Genomic DNA, 19,690 nt, shown 5'->3' with positions numbered 1-19,690 from the left:
TAACTAGAGATAAACTAGGTCTTGTCAGTGAATTGTAAAGTGTCTGGTTCTTTCATGTCAGACTTTTCAGACATGCTTGCAGTCTGCCTGTGTAATTACTATTTGTCCAAGCAGCTTCAATGTAATGATAAAGTATAAAGCCTGAGTTCTGCAGAACAGTGCAATTTTCTGTTCCCTGCTAGTCTGTAAAATTTTGTTTTCAGGCTTCAAAACAGCTTTTGATTGAACACTAATTCAAAAATCTAGTCTAATTCAAAAATTTAGTCTAGATAATGCAATTTGTGAATTTAGAAACTCTTAGAAGAAAAAAAACAACAAAATGAAATAGATAACAAGATCTTGTAAACAAGCTTTTCAGAATAGAAATAATATTGTCCTACCTTCATTAGCCACTGAGTGTTGTTTTCCATGATGTTTTCAAGTAGTTGCAGTCTTTGTACTGAATCGTCGTAATCTAAAGGTGCATCCCTTTGCACTGCGTTGGACACGTAAGAACTGGAAGATCGGCAGTTGTCCGTCTCAGGCAAAAGGAAGGTATAGCTGCATGACCCGTGCTGAACCTGGTACTGCTTCTTGCCTATAGTCTCCATGCTTTTACTGAAGGAGTTGTATCCTGAAGCTAAGAAAAGATTGCAGCTCAAAATAAAGTAAACGCTCAGGCGCATTTTAAGTCCTATGGTAACCCAGCAAATCTAGGCAGCTTCAGTAGGCTATCACGACCCCAGACCTAGTTAACCTGCGCTGGAAGTCAGTGCTGTGCTGCCATGTGTCGCCTGAATGAGGGCTGGGCTCTTGTGCTGTGCGCGCTGCCGCCTGGAAGCGTGCCGTGCTCCCGAGCCGTGCCCGAACTGTCAGATGCGGAAAGCAGAAGCGGTCCCGTTCCCGCTGCGGGAGCGGGGCTCGTGTGAAGGCTGAGCTCTCTTCTGCGCCTCTTTGTCACGATTTCACAGCTTCGGGATCCGAATCAATCACTTTCCTCTCCTTATATGATAAGTTGATAAGAGGAGCCAGACATGTGTAGCCGAGCTGCTCCTCCCTCCTGGCTTATCCAGTATCTTCCTGTAGAGGGAGGTCACTCGCGAGGGAGGAGGGAAGCGGCGCTCGGCGCGGCGCGGCGCGGCGCGCTGCGGAAAGCCTCCGCGAAGGGCGCTCCGTTGCGCGACCCCTGCGAATGCCTGGCGCACAGCTCTAATTAAGAATTTCCTAGACAGAGAAATCAGTTCCGATAGCCTCCAACTATGCTTTCAGGGGGAGCTTGTAAATTATTTGTAGTGGTAATTTTTAAGTACTGCCCCCCCCCCAAAAAAAAGCCCCTGCGTTTGTTTGTTCCTTAAAGAAAACTATTTTAAACTGTAGACCAAGATGAAACTTCATTTGTGTTTAATATATCGTATAATTACAAAGATGCTGTCCTGAGCACACAAAAACAGATTTGGGCATGCCCTCGCAAAGAGAGCAAGGGAGGTTTTTTTAATGAAAAGTCTTCAGTCTAACATGCAGACTTGATGTATTTTACCGTATCTCTGAGCTGAATAACTTTTTTCATGCATGTCTTTCAGGAGTTAAATATTTTCAAGCTTTTTTACAAGTATTTTTGGTCTATATTAACAGGCTAACTCTTAAAAGGAATAAGTTTAAAAGGAGTTACAAATGAAAAATCAGCTGGGACTGGAAGAGGGAATAACTCTACAAACAAACCGGCTATAAGGCATTCCTCAGTAAGCAACATGGGTGCATATTGGTTATTTTATCAGTTTACATTAGCCCAATTCTGGGCCCTCAGAAGTGGGAAATACCTGTAAAAGGTAAGGGGAAATCTAATAAAGGAAATACTTGATTGTATATGTAAGAGTAAGAAAGAACTCTCCCCCACATGCCATGTTCTGTGCAACAGTCAGTGAACTTAAAAAAGCAGAAAATTGTTAAACCGACTTACCAAACCGTGGGAAGGAGTTGATTCCACTAAAATTTTAGAAAAGTTTAGTTTTCTGTTGCAGAAAGGATCTTTTTGATACTAGCATGTTAGGAAACTGATTCCTGAAGCGAAACTGCCTGGGAGTTTTGCTAGATTTGGATCTGGAAGCTATAGATTTTCTTAATTAAAATAAACAAAAGGGAATGCCATGCTAGTCTGACTAACGTGAATCAGAGACCAAAGGTTCTCTTATCCTAGGAAAATCCCAGTGTGCCTCAGGATCTCTTAGGACCTGCACTTTCTTAGACAACTTTCTATATCTAATTTAGTGTATTAATGTGGTTTTTACTTTTTATAATATGAAAGTTGTGTTCGGGGGTTGTCAAAAATAGTTGTAGCAGCCTATATGCGTGCTGTACCTTGTTGGTAGCTGTTGGGATTTCTTTACGTAATACATTCTATTACCTCTCAAAGGAGCAATCTCTAGAGTTTAATTCTGGAGACTCCAAAAGGCTCAAATTATGCTTGGATTGCGACCCATGAAACCAATTTGTCAGATTTGCTTCCTGTGGAAGGTTTATTTGCCATTGTTCATCCTTCCAGTCAGAGGAATGGAGGAATATGTTTGGAACTTGGGATACAATCAAGAATATTTTCTACAAAATGTACGTATTTGAAGGGTTTGGCATATATTTGCTTTCCCCGTCCATTCAGCTTTCTATTGCAGTAACCAAGCTAGTTAATGTGACTGCTACCGCTGATGTTACTGAAACTTCCAAACTGTTCTGCACAGTGATTTCTGCTTTTCAGTATATTGAAATCTTTGAAAGAAAGTTTATATCCATGTGAATAACAATCTTTTGTAAGATATTTGAGGAACCTACCATTACTCAATGAAATCAGCATGTAGGGTTAAATTTGCATACTTGACTGTGGAGCATTTCTAGGTAGCTCACCAGACACTCAAATTCATTAAATATTTTCTTTAATTTTGAATTCTTTCTATAAAAAAATTCTTATTAAACTGTATGAGAATCTGCCTTTATTTCTGTGCTTAAATCTCCTTGTCTTGGTCTGCCCCCTGCTTTGTTTAGAATATAGGACCCCAAATAGAGTAATATTGAAAATAAAAATGCTACAGCTCTGAAAGCATCTCTGTCCTAAAGAGGAAGAAGGGGGAAATAATCTTACTAATTCTCTTAGATTATGTTTTCATGGATTTGTTTATATCATTTAATTATTTATTGAAAGAAAAGGTGAGCCTGACCATCATAGTATTTTGGAAGTTTTCTTTTCAATTACTAGACCTCTGCACAAAGGCTGTACATATCTAAAATTAGGGGAAATTGCTGACTGAGAAATTGTTAGACAGGATTTCCATGAAAGGCTGGATTAGATCAACAGTTTTTTTTAATTGCCATGAAGCTTACATCCGTATGCCACGCTGGTGAGTCAGATCACCGATGTAATCTTCCAGTTCAGTTTTGATGGGTTTTTGAGGAAAATCTAGAGTGTCTCCAAAGGTTTGAAGTAGAATCTCTTTTCCTTTAGGAAAGGCCAGCATGTGACCCTGGAAGGCCCTAGGGCACTAGAGGCGCCAGGAACAGAGCTGGATTTGGAGGCTGCGTGACAGTGCTTGCTGTATCTTGGACCTCCACTAGGGAGAACTGTGGTTGTAGGAATACTGGGAAGAGAAGTTAGTTTACCTTTTACTGTTCCTTTTTTTTTGAATGAATGGCCAGTTGCTATGGCAGCTGTCAGCTGTTCAGGGGAAAAGTATGGGGAGTGTAGGTATTGCTCTGTGAAATGCCAGCGAAGGCCTATGGGAAGACCTGTACCAGCACGGCAGGACCTTTAATTGCATCCTGTGCTGTGCTTGTTGTCCAGCTCCTGGAGTAACACTCTGAGGTTCCCGTGGTAATGCTTTTCCCAACTTTTCTTTGATACTTCCTGGCTGCAATGGCAATAGCTTTGATACTGCCCCCCAACACGCGCGTGCATGCATGCACGCACACCGCTACCTGTGTGAGAATGTTGTTACTTCTCCATCTGTGCCCTTCGGCTTTAATGCAATGCTCTTTCCCACTGCCCAGGAAAGCGAGCGAGCTTCCACCTTACCAGCAAAGTAAATATACATCTCTCTAGCCCTGCACTGCAGGATAGTGCTGTATTTGGTGCATCTTTTGGAACATTTGTTTGTGATCCTTCACCCTTTCTACCCCTTTGGGAGCAGCTTTCCCAGCTGTGGAAGAGGAAGTGGTCTTCTCTGCCTCCCCAGGGAGAAAAAGCCAGTCAGAGTTCAGGGAGGAAGAAAGTAGTAAGAGCTAAATTTAGAAAACTAGTGTGAAAAGTAAAGCAAGTTAAATGCATTTTTGTCCTTGAAAACCGTGGAGGAAGGAAGATGCCTGAATACAACCTTTTTACTGAGCCTCAGAGACATTAGAACAAGTGTTCTTGTAGAGCAGAACTCATTCCAGCAAAGCTGAATGGCAGAGAATATCTGTCTACTGTCAGTTAGGAGAAGGAACATCTCATTGTTAGACATGCTGAAGTAGGAAGGAATGTGAATAATTTGACGTGGAATCTTATATATGCCAGTATGAAATTCAGTAAAAAGTTGTAATTCAGTTGCTTCTTAGTATTTTTTTAATGTTAATTGTGCTGTTCATCTTTTATTTGTGCAGTAGAGATGGAGTAGCATGTCTGCATTCATGATACATTTATTCTGCAAACTGAAGTACTGATGCTTAGTCTGTGATTTCCTGCATGCTTTATAACTGAGTGTATGTAGTATTTGACATAAAATAGCAAATAGTAGCTTGGTGTATTTAAAGTATAAATGAGATCTTTCCGTTTTTAAGAAAGAAGATATTTGCTCTACAGAACTCACCTTATAAGAAAGGCTGAAATGTATATTTTGTCAAAACTAAACATTTAAAACATTTTGCCAGATGTTTCAGGCAATTTCCTTTCCTGGGAAACAGTAATTTCCCTTACTTAGCCAATCCTGTTTTTATTCCATACAGCATATGACTAAGCTGCTTTGAGAGAGATGCCTGAATACCACTAACATTATCTTTCCAATTATCATTTTACTTACAGCTGCACAGCTTCTGTTTGACAGGCTAATACAGAGGCACTTTTGTGAGACCTTTGATAGAAAGGAAGCCTAAGTTTTTGAGGTAATATAGACTAAAGCCAAGACAGCATTTTCTTGTATCTACAGACCTAGCCATCTATAACTTTCGAGATGTTGATTTAGTAGATAAGCCAGTTCTTGTTTCAGCAGTTCTTATGTTTTTGCAGTGAAAAAAAAAACATAATGAAATCTGCAAAATATTGGTATAACAATAAGAACACATATTTTTTAGTGCTGCATTGTTATATAGTTATTTAATATATACAATATATTAGAATTCTGTCATATGAGAATGTGGAACTTCAAAATCAAATCTGAGATGAAAAATTATCTGAAACTTTGCAATAAAATTATTAAAATATTTTGTATATTCTTAGTATTTACATTCCTCACATTTTGACACCCTTATGTTAAGTCCCCACCTTTGGTTCCTAGTACTTTAATATTAGTTTATGGTAGTTCCATTTGCTGGCTCCAGAATGTTTTCTTTCACTGGGAATTTTTGTAGCATGTTTCTCAGGAACAAATGTCAACAAGGACAAGACTTCTGAACTCACAACTTATTAAAAAAAACAGTGAATAGGATCTTGAACCCTACTAGATTTTTAGTCTGCTGAAAATCTTATCTGCTCTGAGATCTTACAATCCCCTTAAGAAAAAAGAATGACAAATTATTATGTTTTCCAATAAGGCAAAATGAATTGTTTTCTTCAAAACACATAATTAGGTCGGTTCCTCAGCTTTTCCAAAATCAATTGTAGTATCTTGCCACTATCATATGCTCATTATATCTTAGTATCTGAATTAATAAGTAAATACACTTACATGAAATCTTCACTATAAATTTGCAAAAAAACCTTACTCCGAAATAAAAAAACAAGCTATTCTTTTTCTACAAACTATCTGTCCTGTGTATCTGTGTATATTTTTTAAAATATAATCACTTTCAGAAATTATTTATTACTGTCTGTGGCAGTAAAAATGAGTGTCAAGGCATTCATTGTATACATTTATAACACTTATTTACAAATCAGAGAGTAATATTTAGTTCATCATTGCCACGATCCCTGTGCCTTCTCTTTTTTATTTTTTTGTTCTTTTTTCCTTTTGTTCCTCTTCTACTTCTTTCCTCCTCTGTAAATGCCTTAATGAAGTCATCAGAAATCTCCTTTCTGATGCTTCTTCCATTCCCTCTCATATTTTTTCCTCTACTGCTAACTTTGTATCTGTTCTCTTCCTCTCTCTCCCCACCATTTACCTATTACCCTTTTCATTCTGTCAAAACTGCTCCAAGTGTCCACTCGCTTTCTCAGCTGCTGCTTTTTTACAATCGTTCAGAACATCTGCTGTAGCATCTTGTGAATTCGTCGCCGCCTTTCTCTTCTGTCTCGGATTGTTCCCTCCACGTCTCTGTTGATAGGCCTTCCTTTCAAGGGAGGGCATTTACCCTGTATTTCTCATCTTGTGCTTTTACTGAAAGGGCAAGAGGTCATTAATCTAATCCACTGAAAATTTCAGTTATCGCTCTGTCTTGGTAACTCAGTTTGTTTGTTCCCATCTTGCTTTGTAACATCTAATCCATCATTTTAGTACACATGATAGTTTTTCCTAGATGCCACACCATTAGTTAAGCCTTATGTGGCCAAAAGTAAACTTTTTATCTTCCCTTGGAAATGCTTGCTAACCCCTTTTCTCTTTCACAGTTGACACTGCCACCATCCTTCAATTCACTTAAACCTATTGTCTGCAAGTTATCTTTAGATCCCTTTGTTCCTTTGGCCAATTCTTGGTATTTTATTTTCTCCCCTTTTTTGGTGCTATCCTTTGATATGTCTCTCAAATTCTTGTGCTAATCCCCACGACCAACACCTTGAATTTTGTAACAGATTCTTTCTGGCTCCTTAATAATATATGAAATGTGACTTGCCTGGGAAGCTCATATCAGTTCTGCCTCAGTGAGTTACATGCGACTTTCTTCTCATAGTCATTGCTATACCAGCATCAGAGCCTCACACAAGTGGGTTTACCTGCTTAAATGCACGTACTTTGTTCCCATTCTTACAAGCTCTAAATTCAGCCTCCTTTTCTTCTACCAAACCTGTCAGCTTCATTGCTTCCTTTGCATTTACACAGGAGTAGCTTTCTTGGAATGTCTTGGCTGCATTTGGAATGTCTTTTCTAAGTTAATTTGACACTTTACATGACTGTATTTTCCAACTGGAGACTTATTCTGATGTCCCGCTTTTGTTATATGGCATCTACTCAACTTCTTTGCTCAAGGCTCTTTGAATGAGGTTATATTAACATGTGTATATGCTGATGATTAGCATGATTTACTTTGAAAAGCACTTAGTATGATATAGGTGCCACTATAACTAAAATATTTTTGGTTATGTTAGTTTAGATTGGAAATTTGCGGTATCTTTTCTTGAGCAACAATGATGACATGAACTTGTGGTTTTTTTTTCTTAATTCCTGTTCTTGGATTGAATTCCACATGAAATCCAAATCAATCCAGCTTTTCAAGGTATATCTAAATTAGAATACACAAATGTCTGTAAAACTCTAATCTACACAAATAATCAATTCAGATGTCTGAGAAGATTCACAAAGGAATAATGAAGTTGCTATTAATAGGACAACTGGTAGTTTCTTCTACTGTGAACGTATTTATTCAATATATGCATATTTAGTCTTGGTTATTGAATTATGTTAAAAAGAAATGAACAAAGATATTCTTACTGTCATTCTCTTGTATGTTTATATGCTCTTTTGAAAGCTGAGTTTTTAACCATAGTTTCATGTATTTGGACTATTTAAACCTCTGAAGGATTTTGACTTGTTGTATTATGATGTGAAAAGGCAGTAGACTCTGAAAGAATCCAGAAGGCTTTGAAAAATGAGAAATCTGCCTTACTGACATCTTAAGGAAAAATGTATATGCTGTTTGTTTAAAGGAATGTATTTTAAAAATGTCTAAGCAGTTGACAGTAATCCAGCCCTCCAAATAACCTTAGTCCTTCTGATTTAAACCTTTCCTCTGGTAAACAGTCCTTCAGGTTAGTGGAAGGTTCTCTCATCTGGTAATAACATACTTAATTGATAACAACAGTATGCCGTACTTACCAAGAACATGTTCAAGTTAAGATTTTGAATTCAAAGATAAACTGATGTCAAAGAGAGAATGAAAAGGAAGTGAGAGACTGTGTAAGAGGAATAAACAAAGCTTTCAGAGAGAAAGAGGACATTTATGGCTACAGTAAGGTACCTAGTTCCTGACATCTGTTTCCCTCAAGAAAAAAATACAGTACATCAACTAACCTCTTTATGGAGAGTGCAAGAAAAATATTTGTAGCATTTTTTTCATGTATTCATGTATTCATATTTGTTGAACTGTATTATGCATATGTAATTTGGAGAGGATAGAGCAATTATAAACTGTTTGCATTTCATAAAGATAATTCTTTGCTTCCTTCAATGCTAATAAACACAGTTCACTAACAGCTTTTAAAAGCAGTGCCTATCCTTTTACTGACTCTGTAGCAAAAAACAGATATTCTTTTTATCATCAGTCTTACTGCTTACAGCAGTACAAGCAAGGAAAGTAAATGCTTTCTGTTGCCCCCCCCCCCCCTTTTTTTTTGTCCCCTGGTTAACATTTCATGGTTAGTGGAAACCTACCCAGGAAAACTTGGGACAGGAGAAAGATTACCTGTCTACTGATAACAAGAGTAGGGTTCCTTTGAGCTTGGACTCCTTGCCTCCTTATGGCCATCTAGTGAAACTCCTATTCTTGTGTATATATTAACATAAGTACCTCCCTGGCTGAATAACAGTCTGTTCTTTATCTCTTCAAATAAACCATTTGCTGGAAAGATAATCCTCTGTCTCCAATGGAATGTGTACAGAAGATCAAATCAGTATCCTATCATTAAAATGGTATATTTTCTTCCCAGCATAAACCAATTAGTCCTTTTGCTGCTCTTTTACTAAATCTGAATTATATATGAGTAGTTTCACTGCACAGAGGAAATCTAAATCTTTGAAAATCTTTTTTTCAGAAATTCAGAAACAATCACTGATGATATCTGTATTGTCAGAAGAAGAATCCCCAGTTCAGGCTAGCCGCAGCCAAACTCTGATCCATATTTAGAAATTTGAACCAATAGTTCACTCTTACCTAGTTAGCTTCAGTTTAAACTTGATTTTAGTAGCTCTTGTAGTTATGTATTCTCATGTGGTTTTAAAGACAGTATCTTCAGTCAAATTGTATGATCAAATTCTATTTTAAATAATCTATAAAGTTTCATCTCATTATAAAGTTATATATTATCAGTTTTTTACTGGATCAAATGTAGCCTGTTCTAGTTTGACTTACTGAAAGAAGTGATGGTCATTCCATTTTTCAAGAATGTCCCATTCTCTCTGCTTTAAGTACCATTACTTAAATACTTAGTATTTTTTCTTTTTTTATACTTTCAGGCTTATTGCATCCCAGCTTTGTTATTTTGATTCTCATCTCTTTCAGTAATGGATTCAGTGGACTATGAATCGATTAAATGTCAGAACACCAAGAAAATCTGGTCAAGAAGGTCTGACTGCATTATTCACTATGGAAGGATATTTCTTCTCTACTGTAGACATAATTCTCAACATGAAGGCACTATATCTTCAGTAAATGGTGTCTTTTCTGGAAGTTCATTACAACCCTCCTATGGATGGCAGAGAAGGATGGACTAAAGAAAGACTGGTGTTTCAGCCAGCTGTAAGGAACTCCAGGCAGGACTACAGCAGGCAGAGAAATAGTTAGGAGTCACATCCTAAACTTTGTTTTAGTTTTATACCAACTGTAAAGAAATATTTTCTGACACTAAGATCTATTAGGCTATAGAAAAGCCTCTCATGAGAAGTGGTGGAATCTCTATTGCATGAGTAATTTAATATAGATGGGCAAAACACTAAAATATGTAAAGAAAAATCCTGTACTGACAGCAATGTGCGTTAGGTGACCTAATAAGCTTTCTCATCTCTAATTTCTCTCATTAAACCCCATCACTTTGCTGATGGAAAGAAAAATGTTTATGTTGGACCTCCATGAGAAAAGTACTTATAGAAAAACTATCCATATGCGGAAGATAAAAATATAATTAATATCTTTGAAATAAATGTTGTATTTTCTCACAGTCATGAAATTAAAACCATCAGCCACAAACTAATATTAATACCTAAAACTGTTAAGCACAATCATTGTAATTTTAATGGCAGTGGTCTTAATATTATAAATTGTAACATTGTTAGATTTCATTGAAATGCTGGAAAAACTGTATTGTATGTTATTAATTATAGCAGTCATATATAAAATAATATAGATAATGCTATTTCTAAGAGCATGAAAGTGAGCCTCTGGTTCATCAACTGTTATGGACCACAAGTGAGCCTGCATGGCTAATTGAGAAATTTACAACTAGACAAATTATTCTCAAGTATCAATAGTTTAATTGCTATTTCTGTTTTCAAAATTTAAAACATTCTTATTTAAACACACTTCCAGTAAGTAATGTAAAAAATGATACTTCACAGAATCAATCCACGTAACAATCCTTCAAAAAGATAGTTTACGTTAAAATCAGAATACTTATTATCTGACTTGAGTCAGATTCTTTTTTGACTGTTAAAATATCTATTTTACAGCACTAATTCTATGTGAAGCAGGCTCCCTTGTACTCATATATTTCACCTTCCACCTGCCACTTCTGCAATAGGGTGGAGAAAAACTGCACTCGCCTATACCTCCTCACCTTCTGGTGCACAACTTTAGTCTGCAGTGCACATGATAAAGAAAAATAACACGTACCTTTTAAGTAGCTATTTCAATAAGCTGATAGTCCGGAGACTTAAGAAAAAAGGGTTGGTTTAAGGGAAGTATGGGAGCATCTTGTTTAGAAGTCTTTTCTAGTATCAGTGTCTAGAGTGGCTTGTAGTCAGAAGCTGCTCAGGCAAACAAAATACTGGTCTGTTCTCCATTAGTATAATTTTCAGACTCCCGGATTCTGCTGACTGGGGATGGCTTAAAGCTTTTTAAGTTGTTAATAACAGGAATGGTGACCAAGAACTGTCTTTGTTGGAAACAAAAGCGTATTTTAAAAGTGAGTCAGAAGAGGGGATCCTCAAGCAATTGCCATTTGCATTAAATTTATTGAGTCAGGATTTTTTTTATTCAGAGATGCAGATTTCTCACCAAACATTCACTGGACTAGTTAAACCGTTGGAAGCATCTTCAAGAGGTATCACCTGAGTTAAGATACTGGCTTTCTTGGTTGGGCCAAATGAGAACCAGATTTTACAGTAAATGAAGCTGGTTTCCTCTTACTGATTTGGCAATATTGTTCATGAATTGTTCATTAAATATGGGAAATTCCATATCTTTGTTGGCTCTTCCTAGTCATAAAGAGGTATCTATTTCCAGAAAATGCGATGGCATATAGCTTGGTTAGGCTTTCCCCTATTACAGCTGGGAGAATGAAGTACTTAAAATGAACAGAAGATGAACAAGAATGAAGGAACTCAGTATTGTAGATAAAGGAAAGAAGATGTCTTGTCTTGCCCTGTTTTTTACCCTCCTTAGTTAATTTTCTCTCATTAAAAGCTAGGGTTGTGAAGTCCTAAATACTAATGTCAAAATCTGAGACAGTTCTGGACAGTGTAACAGCTCATGAACAGCAAATGCACTGTAGTAGGTACTGCATCTGCTATATATGCATGTTTTATCCGTGTATATGCTGTGTCATTTTTCCAGTTATCAGGCAGCTGAAAAGCAGTCTGATGAAAATGTGTGGAAAGCCATCTCCCATATGCTTTTCATATGAGACACAAGACTATGTAATACAGGACATTCCCTGTTATGTGAGACTTCTTCCAATTCCAACTGAAAGAAAAGATACAGGCAAGAGAACAAAACCAGAGGAATAAATCATTACTAAATCCTAATTCAGTTTCTAATGTTTGTATTTTTCTCTAGTCTCAGCTGTTCTAATCCACTTTAAAAATCTCTCTAAGCTAAACTGGTGTTTAAAATGTTTTTAAATTTCATAAGTGATTGTTGGTCAGATTTTAAAGGTAATATTCCATATAGGTCAAAATCTGTTAGGTTTTGAGTCTTCCAAAAATCCTATTAGGCATCCAATTGCATCTTTTAAGTACCTATGAATCTCTGACCCATAAATACATAAGGACCTTTTAATAACTTAAACACCTACATGAGTGCTCCAAGTTGTATTTGAAGCTTAACTGCAGCTGTTATTTTTCACAGTGGTTCTAGGGTTAAAAAATTTTTTCATTTTTGGGGGTATACCAGTGTTGCCAGTGCTTGTGTTACTCAGCTATTTTGGTTTTATTATGTCCTAGATTTTGAACTAATTAGATTAAGAGAAAATCGTAGTTTTAATTTAGGGGAAAAGTCTATTTCTCATGATTGCAGAAGCATGAAAATGTTATTCTGCAAGATGGCAGAGGAATAGGCAAATAATTAAAATCCATAATTATGTTTTTAGCATGATTTTGGAAGCCAGAACTGCGATTTCTGAATATTTCAATTAGCAATCCTGAGCATGTAAAAATTCCACCAAAGCCTTATTGAAATACCTTTATTTCATGTTTTCAAATTTGTTAATGAGAAAACTGATAATATTCTATGTGTTTCACTTTGCTTTTTAGGCTTTTTCTTGAGGGTAAGACAGGAGAATTTGAGAATCTCTTAGTAGGCATCTTCATTAGTGATGCATATGGTGATGAAAACTTTTGGATTAGTTGGAGATATTATAATGAATGTGTTTACAGATAGCATCCTCATTTAGTTTAGAGCTGGAATGAAGGGCAGAGACAAAGAGGAGAAGTAAAATAAACATGCAAGATTTTAATGCCATGAACATAATCTAGATTATTATTTTTCAGCTTTAATTTATTCATTTTATTTACGCTGTCAGAGTTAAATGAAACTTCAGATACAGCCCAAATCACCAGTATACTTGGCAATATTGCAGAGGTGATACTTTAATAATACTTCTATCTCAAATGTATTTGCTGGATAACTTTGTGGATAACAAGTTGTTATCCTTACTTAAAAATATCTATTTACATATCTAATATTCTTCAGCCCCTGTTGCCTGGGTGTATGTGTTTACTATACCTAATGATAAGCAAGTCCTCTCACTACAGCTGTGTCCAAACATGATTTGAAAACTTCAGGTTAAATTGAGTGTTACGGTTACACACAATATGATCCATACTTACACTACAGCTCTGCCACAAGCTTCCTGCTTTAATGAGAATCTTTACCTTCATTTACCGTGTTTTCGGTAATTACTGAGTTAGCCAAAGGAAAAGAGATGGCAGAGACCACTTATCCCACCATGGTTTCAGTTTGAATAGTAGTTCAAAGAACATGTTGTCAGGACATCACTTTCTGCAAGTCACATACTGTTTCTCCATGTAATATTCTGTTGCTCTTATTTTTGCTGTGTCATATATCTGTGATATTCAGAATAATCTCTTTATGTATTGGATAGGTAAGAAAGAAAAGAACTTTCATATACTCAGGATAAGGAATGAAAATTACTATTTTTATTTAATAAAAACAGATGGTTGAGGCTAGCGCTAATTTTATCCTTTATTACCAATTAATACATGAGAACTTGAAGTACATCCTGCTTCTATACCAGGAAAATTGGCTCACATTGAAGGAAGGAAGATATATTGTAGATTTTGTGGACTGAGTCCTTAAATGCCAGTTTACAAAGATACTCTTGAGTCAAAAGGCCAGTTTTGTCCAAAATATGGTTTTAAATCATTTTTAAGAAGCATGTAGCATATTCAGACAAAACAGCCAAGACAGAACAGTTTCAGAAGCCAATTGGACTTTATATATGCAGGAACCCAGCTTTCCAGCTACCTGTATGGCTTATCTGGCTCGTGTACTTGTTTTGTGCATTTGAACACATGATCATGTCCTGTTGTGATTTACAAAGAGCATGTGACACATCAATGAGTTGCTAAAAAAGCTCTAATTTGGCTAACTAGCTAATTTTCCGTGATAAAAATCACTGCGTGTAATTCCTGGGAGAGGTACTTTTTACCACTTTCTGGTCGTGCCTTTCTTACAGCACTGTGGACTTGTAGATCTCACTAATAGAATCCTGATGTCTTGCCACACTTTGGACCTTTCTTTATCACAAAAAAAATTCATGATTTAATCTGTTTGTAGTTTTAATATATACCACTTTTAGTATATGCCACCAGTTTTCTTTCTGCATTTGACTGGTTCGAACTGACATGGCAAGGAAAAATGAGTAAAATAAAGTCTTTGCTAGAGGAAGGACCCAAGTGTTGACAGGATAGCTGATTTCAGCCCAGAATTTTCTCTGCACAGAATACATTTCATAAAGCAAAACTGCAGTTTTTGTTTGTTTGTTTGGGGGTTTTGATCCAAGTTTCTTGAAAGGAGATGATCCTTAAATGAAAGGAAAAACTAGGATGTGTTTCCATAAACTTCTTATGAGACATACTGTGATAACAAGGCACAAAAAGAGCAAGCTAAATCTGGAGCAAATGTGCAGATATTAGAAAGGAACAGAGCTGGTTCCAGTCTTCTTTGCAGCCAATGTTCATTGCTGCAAATAAATTGAGGCTTATATTGTTCTGTTGAGATGGTTTTGATACATTTCTGACTTGCTGTAATCAGTAACACATTCTACTTTTACATTATTGTCTGAACTATAACCTTGCACTTCTAGAAAATCAGAGTTTAGGGAACCTGTATTATCATGTAAAGACACAATCAAAGCTTTATTTTGGTCTTTCTTTCCACAGTTGCAAAAGCCTGGTTGAGATTATGTGCCTTTGTCCATGTGTTGTCTTACGGTGCTGTTACCCTGTGACTGTGATTGTGTTTGCCTGTATGATTCATTACAAGCTTGCTGGCAGATGGTCACGTACACTATGCAATAATGCTTCATACTAATAGTAATCAGCTTTTACCTTTTATCTGATTTTTTCCTGGGGTAAATAGATAGTAGTATAAACATCATCATAATGCCTAGAAAATCATGGTTGTTTTCGGTTAGTTCCATCAATTCTTTTATCCTGTTCAGTAAAAAAGGTTTATCTGATTGTGCTCAGTATTCCGTAAGGGAAAGTAATACTGCATTTTTGGATGGTAGTGACAGAAGAATTAGTGTTCCATGTTTCTTATAAGAACATAAGAAGAAGTTCATGAGAACAGCATATGCTAGAAACCTTTCTGGCTCCTGCGTATGAATGATTTTGCAACAGTTAAACGACTGGAGCCCCATAGGAGCTATATAGCTAAAGCTTCAGAAATCCTGCTTTGTCTCACTTGATCCCCACACTTGTTAGTTAGAAAGAAATTGTTTATGTATGTTTTATTGCATAACAGTAAATCAGGCTTATATGCAATATTTATCTGTCATGGTTAAAATACTGGCAGCCCAAAATATATTCCGTTTATTTAAATTGTGAAAATGTAAAGAACTGCACATAGAACAGTAAAATGTATCTAAAAAGCAATGTTGTTGTATAAGAGAAAAAAATGTGTGAATTATGTGGTCTTATTATAATATGACAGACACATTCTTGGCTCTTTTAATAATGTATATTTAACAGTAGTTTTAGACAGAACAGCTGAAGAAGCCACAATATGGTAGAACTTGAGGGGGGACTATTTATAGCTCTCTTTAATTCCAGAAAGGAAAATATCTAGTCTCACAGTTTTAGTGGAGACAGCTGTTGAGAAGCTCTCGCTGGCTTTTGTTTATCATAATTGTAGTACACTATATCCAGGCAGTAAATCTCACTCCCTTATAACACAACGTCATGTAATGGTTAAATCAAAAGTGAATCTTAGTAGTTTAATTAAAGTTCCCATATTTTTTAACAGATTCCTTGCTCTGTTGTTATTTAATCATAAGCAAAAATCATAATGTTTGTGCCATGATCTTCACAGCATAAGCTCATGGCCTGTAGACCTGATTAGATGTTTTTGTTTCTGAATGTAATTCTTAGTTGTAGGGACAGCAAAGTCTTCTTCATTTTCTGAGGCATTTTAGCTGATACAATTCCTCTTTACAGATTCTTTCATAAATGTGTCTAAGGTATGATCTTTTACTGCTCTATTCTGTCCTACAAGAATAGGGGTTAAAACAATTCATGGCTCAAGATGAAGAAAATGCTACAGGAACCTGTGCCAAATTCTGTCCTGCCAGTCCTGGTTTCACTGGTGTAAAAGTTGTAACAGGCTTCTTTGATTCCTAACTCTCATACCTTTAGTGCAGTCATACACACACAAAGAAACTATCTCCATTTTAAATTTCTTGTAAGATAGTTGCAGAACCAAAGTCCAACTTAAGTTAATTTGTTTTCCATTGTTGCATGTGTGTAGAGACATACTTCTGTTTTTATTCTTACAATATTGTGATTTATTATGTGTTGATGAGATTCTGTTGTAGACTTTGGAGGCTTTTCCAAAGACAAGAAGTTCAATTGTTATATTTTTCTTACAGTGATTTATGTCTTGTATATTGAAATTATTTATCAGAACTATTTAACAGAGCATCTAAACTCATATTTTTTTTAAAAAAAATGTGTTATTTAATATTTGCCTAAGGATGATCCCAAAGGCTGCAATCAAAAAACAGGGCCTCATTTTGCTAGTCATTATATTAGTATTGTAAAGGTACTATTTCTTCTTTTTTTTTTCACTGAACATAAAGCAGGACTCTGCATCATAATGCATTATACAAATCCAGAACAAAAGATAGTGTTAGCCCCAAGGACCTTTTTATCTGCAGAAGACTATTTCCATTCCCCTTTTTTTTTCTTGACTACCTGTACAGCAGATCAGACTTTTCCCACATTCTGTTTTGCCAAATTTATTTATGGCCCTGAAGCACTGTCAACTTTGTTTCAGGAGAAGGAATCCGGTAGTAGCTGATATGAGGGACTTTCACCTGGGAATTGATTCTAGGCAGCCAGATTCTGCCAACCTTCTGCTGACTGTTGTCTTTGCTGCATGAGATGATTGTAGAAAGAGAAGTTTAATTGGAGTATGTTTGCCTGAGGGAGGGGAATTTTATGGGTAGTCTGAAAGGGGTTTAATTAGTTGACTTTTTAACACTATTTGTTAATTAGTATCTTTTAATAATGTATTTTGGAGAATCTAGGACAAAAGAGTAGAAATTCTGATTACTGTTCATTTCCTAAAATCAAAGGAGATAAACATTAACATATTAAAAGGTACAATGCTAGCATGTTAAAACTGCAAAGCTTGTTCTGAAACTTTGAAGGTTTCCAAAAGTTTTGCTTAACCTTAGCCTCAGAGAGTCCAACATGAATTAAGGTAAATGTCAAGTGCCTGAAAGAGCTTCATTTTCAACAGAAAGCCAGGTCAAACTCTGTGGGGTTCATTGAGTTTTATTATTTAAATTCAGGGTTTAATCTAACATGAAGGAGGTAAACAACCGAGTAAATGTTGATAAAAATTTAATGACAAAGTTTTGTACAATGTACAATGTACAAAACTTTGTCATCTGAAACTAATTTGGTTCATTAATGCTAATGAAAAGAACAATAACATACTAGCTTAGATCTTTTAAATTACCAACTTTTTTTTTTTTTTTTTTTTTTTTTTTTTTTTTAACCAGGAGGTGACAGTGGATACAAGTAGACAGTACAGGCACTTAAACTTTTATAGTTGAGTTGATTGTGACTGAGAAGAAAAATTGTAAAATCAGAACATCATGAACTACTGAAAGCTGTTTATTGTCCACTGAGTTTTCAGTTGGCTCAGCACAAGCTTGGGAAAAATATATGTGTTTTCCTGCAGTGGTACCATCTCATACTGTGATCTTGTCATATGCTCTGTGCTGTGTGGATTTGGGCCAGTTGCTGCTTACTTATATAGAAAGACACCTAAAAGAGGTGTGTTGATCTATGATTCTATGATCCATCTGACATATAGTTTAGGTAACATGATAGAGGTATTCTACCTTTTCTGGAGATTGATGAGATCATTTGTCAAATTCAGGATTATTTTCAAGATTAACTGGACTATTTCTGGTTTCTTGCTTTCCTTAAAGAATATGGGAGACTTGGTTTTGGCTATTTGTGTTATCAATTCTCAGCATCCTCTTTTAGCTAGTGTATAGCTCTATGCTAAAGATATCAGTGCATGTTCTTTCAAATGCCTTCTAAAATTGTCTAGTACACAGTTGTAAATGGGTGATAATTAAGATGACAAAGTATTTTGTCATATATTCAAAAAAATGTTTTTATATATTTCTTATATATTCAAAAATACTGCTCTTCACAAAAATAATGTGCAAATGAACACCTTTTAGTAATAGTTAATTTACTTATCCAAAGTAGAATGTGTTGATTAATTATATTAATTATATAAATTATGTTATAATGCCATTTTTTAATTTGGGCTTTTGTCATGGTGAATCAGCACTTCCCGTTCCAGCATAAAATAAATTCAGGAAAGAAACCATCTGTGTTGTATTATATAGATTGTATTGTACTTAACTGAACAAATATGCTATGATGTGTTTGCAGGACTGTTGTTTAACTTTTCTTTGGAAGTTGTCTTTCTCACAATATTTGCAAATGAAGTAAAAAGAGATTTTTTTATCTCTAATCTAAAACATTAGCAAAAACAGTATTAAGGAAAGAGGGCATCATAAAGGATACTTATTACTCTAATTAAGTAGAACATGCTGAGGGAAACACAGGATCGTTTCTGATTTAAATGATTTAAGATGAGTTCTGATAATAAGTAAGATTTGCTGTACAGAATAGTATATTTATTCTAGAATGCTGCAGAATAGTATTTTCTCATTCTAAGAATGCTTTTGACTCAGCTCAGATACACAGATACACAGATACTATTTTTCGTGGTATCAGACTTACTAGGAAGGTTGATTACTATTTTTAATAGTGTTTTCACTAATAGTGTATCATCAAAGCTATTACCTATGTTTCCTCTCAGAGGAATGCATGCCATAGTTTAAGTGCACTTCAAAAACCAAATTAAACTGAATGGAAGAAGTAACCAGTAAGGATGTTCTCGTGAGCATTCATTCTTACCATGGTGAATGATGCTTGCGTTTCTCTTCTTTTTAATTAGAATGTTTCTACATTTGCCAAAGAAAATGTTGGAATGAAGACAAAAACTGAAGTTATAGGAACAGGGCTTGATGTAATAGCTTATTTGTGAAGGAAACACAACTTGTTTGGTATTTTATTGAAACAGGAAGTTCAGAACCTCAGTACACACAAGTACAACAAATTCTCAGGTGCTCGTTGAGTCATCTGTTGTTGGAAGTAGTCTCATAGAAGGCTTCCCCTTGATTTAGTTCTAATCTTCAATTAACAAAGGGAAGGAAATTACATAAAGATTTAGTTTTAGATTATGTGTAAAGCAATATGTGTTGCTTTTTAGTGTTTATGCTGATGTGCATACTTTGTGTGTATATCATTTTCGCACAACTGGAATGTTTCTGAGTTAATATGTTCAGTTTTAATAAGCATAAGAAACTTCATGTGTTTCCTTTTTTTAAAAAAAT

At 35.6% G+C, this 19,690-nt stretch overlaps 2 protein-coding genes across 3 annotated transcripts in view; one reads left to right on the top strand and one right to left on the bottom strand.

The window, feature by feature from the left end:
• ANGPT2 (angiopoietin 2) overlaps positions 1-1,033 on the bottom strand; it is a 48,378-nt gene extending 47,345 nt beyond the window's left edge. For both annotated transcript variants that reach the window (XM_062572964.1, XM_062572965.1), the window contains exon 1: positions 381-1,033. In XM_062572964.1, coding sequence (XP_062428948.1) covers positions 381-665 — 285 coding nt within the window. In that variant the 5' untranslated portion in view covers positions 666-1,033. The remainder of the gene's footprint in view (positions 1-380) is intronic.
• Positions 1-19,690, top strand: part of MCPH1 (microcephalin 1) — a 134,951-nt gene that overhangs the window by 97,779 nt on the left and 17,482 nt on the right. The window lies entirely within an intron of this gene.

The sequence above is a fragment of the Rhea pennata genome, chromosome 3, assembly GCF_028389875.1.
Source record: "Rhea pennata isolate bPtePen1 chromosome 3, bPtePen1.pri, whole genome shotgun sequence".
NCBI lineage: Eukaryota > Metazoa > Chordata > Aves > Rheiformes > Rheidae > Rhea > Rhea pennata.
This window is presented reverse-complemented; position numbering and strand designations above follow the sequence as displayed.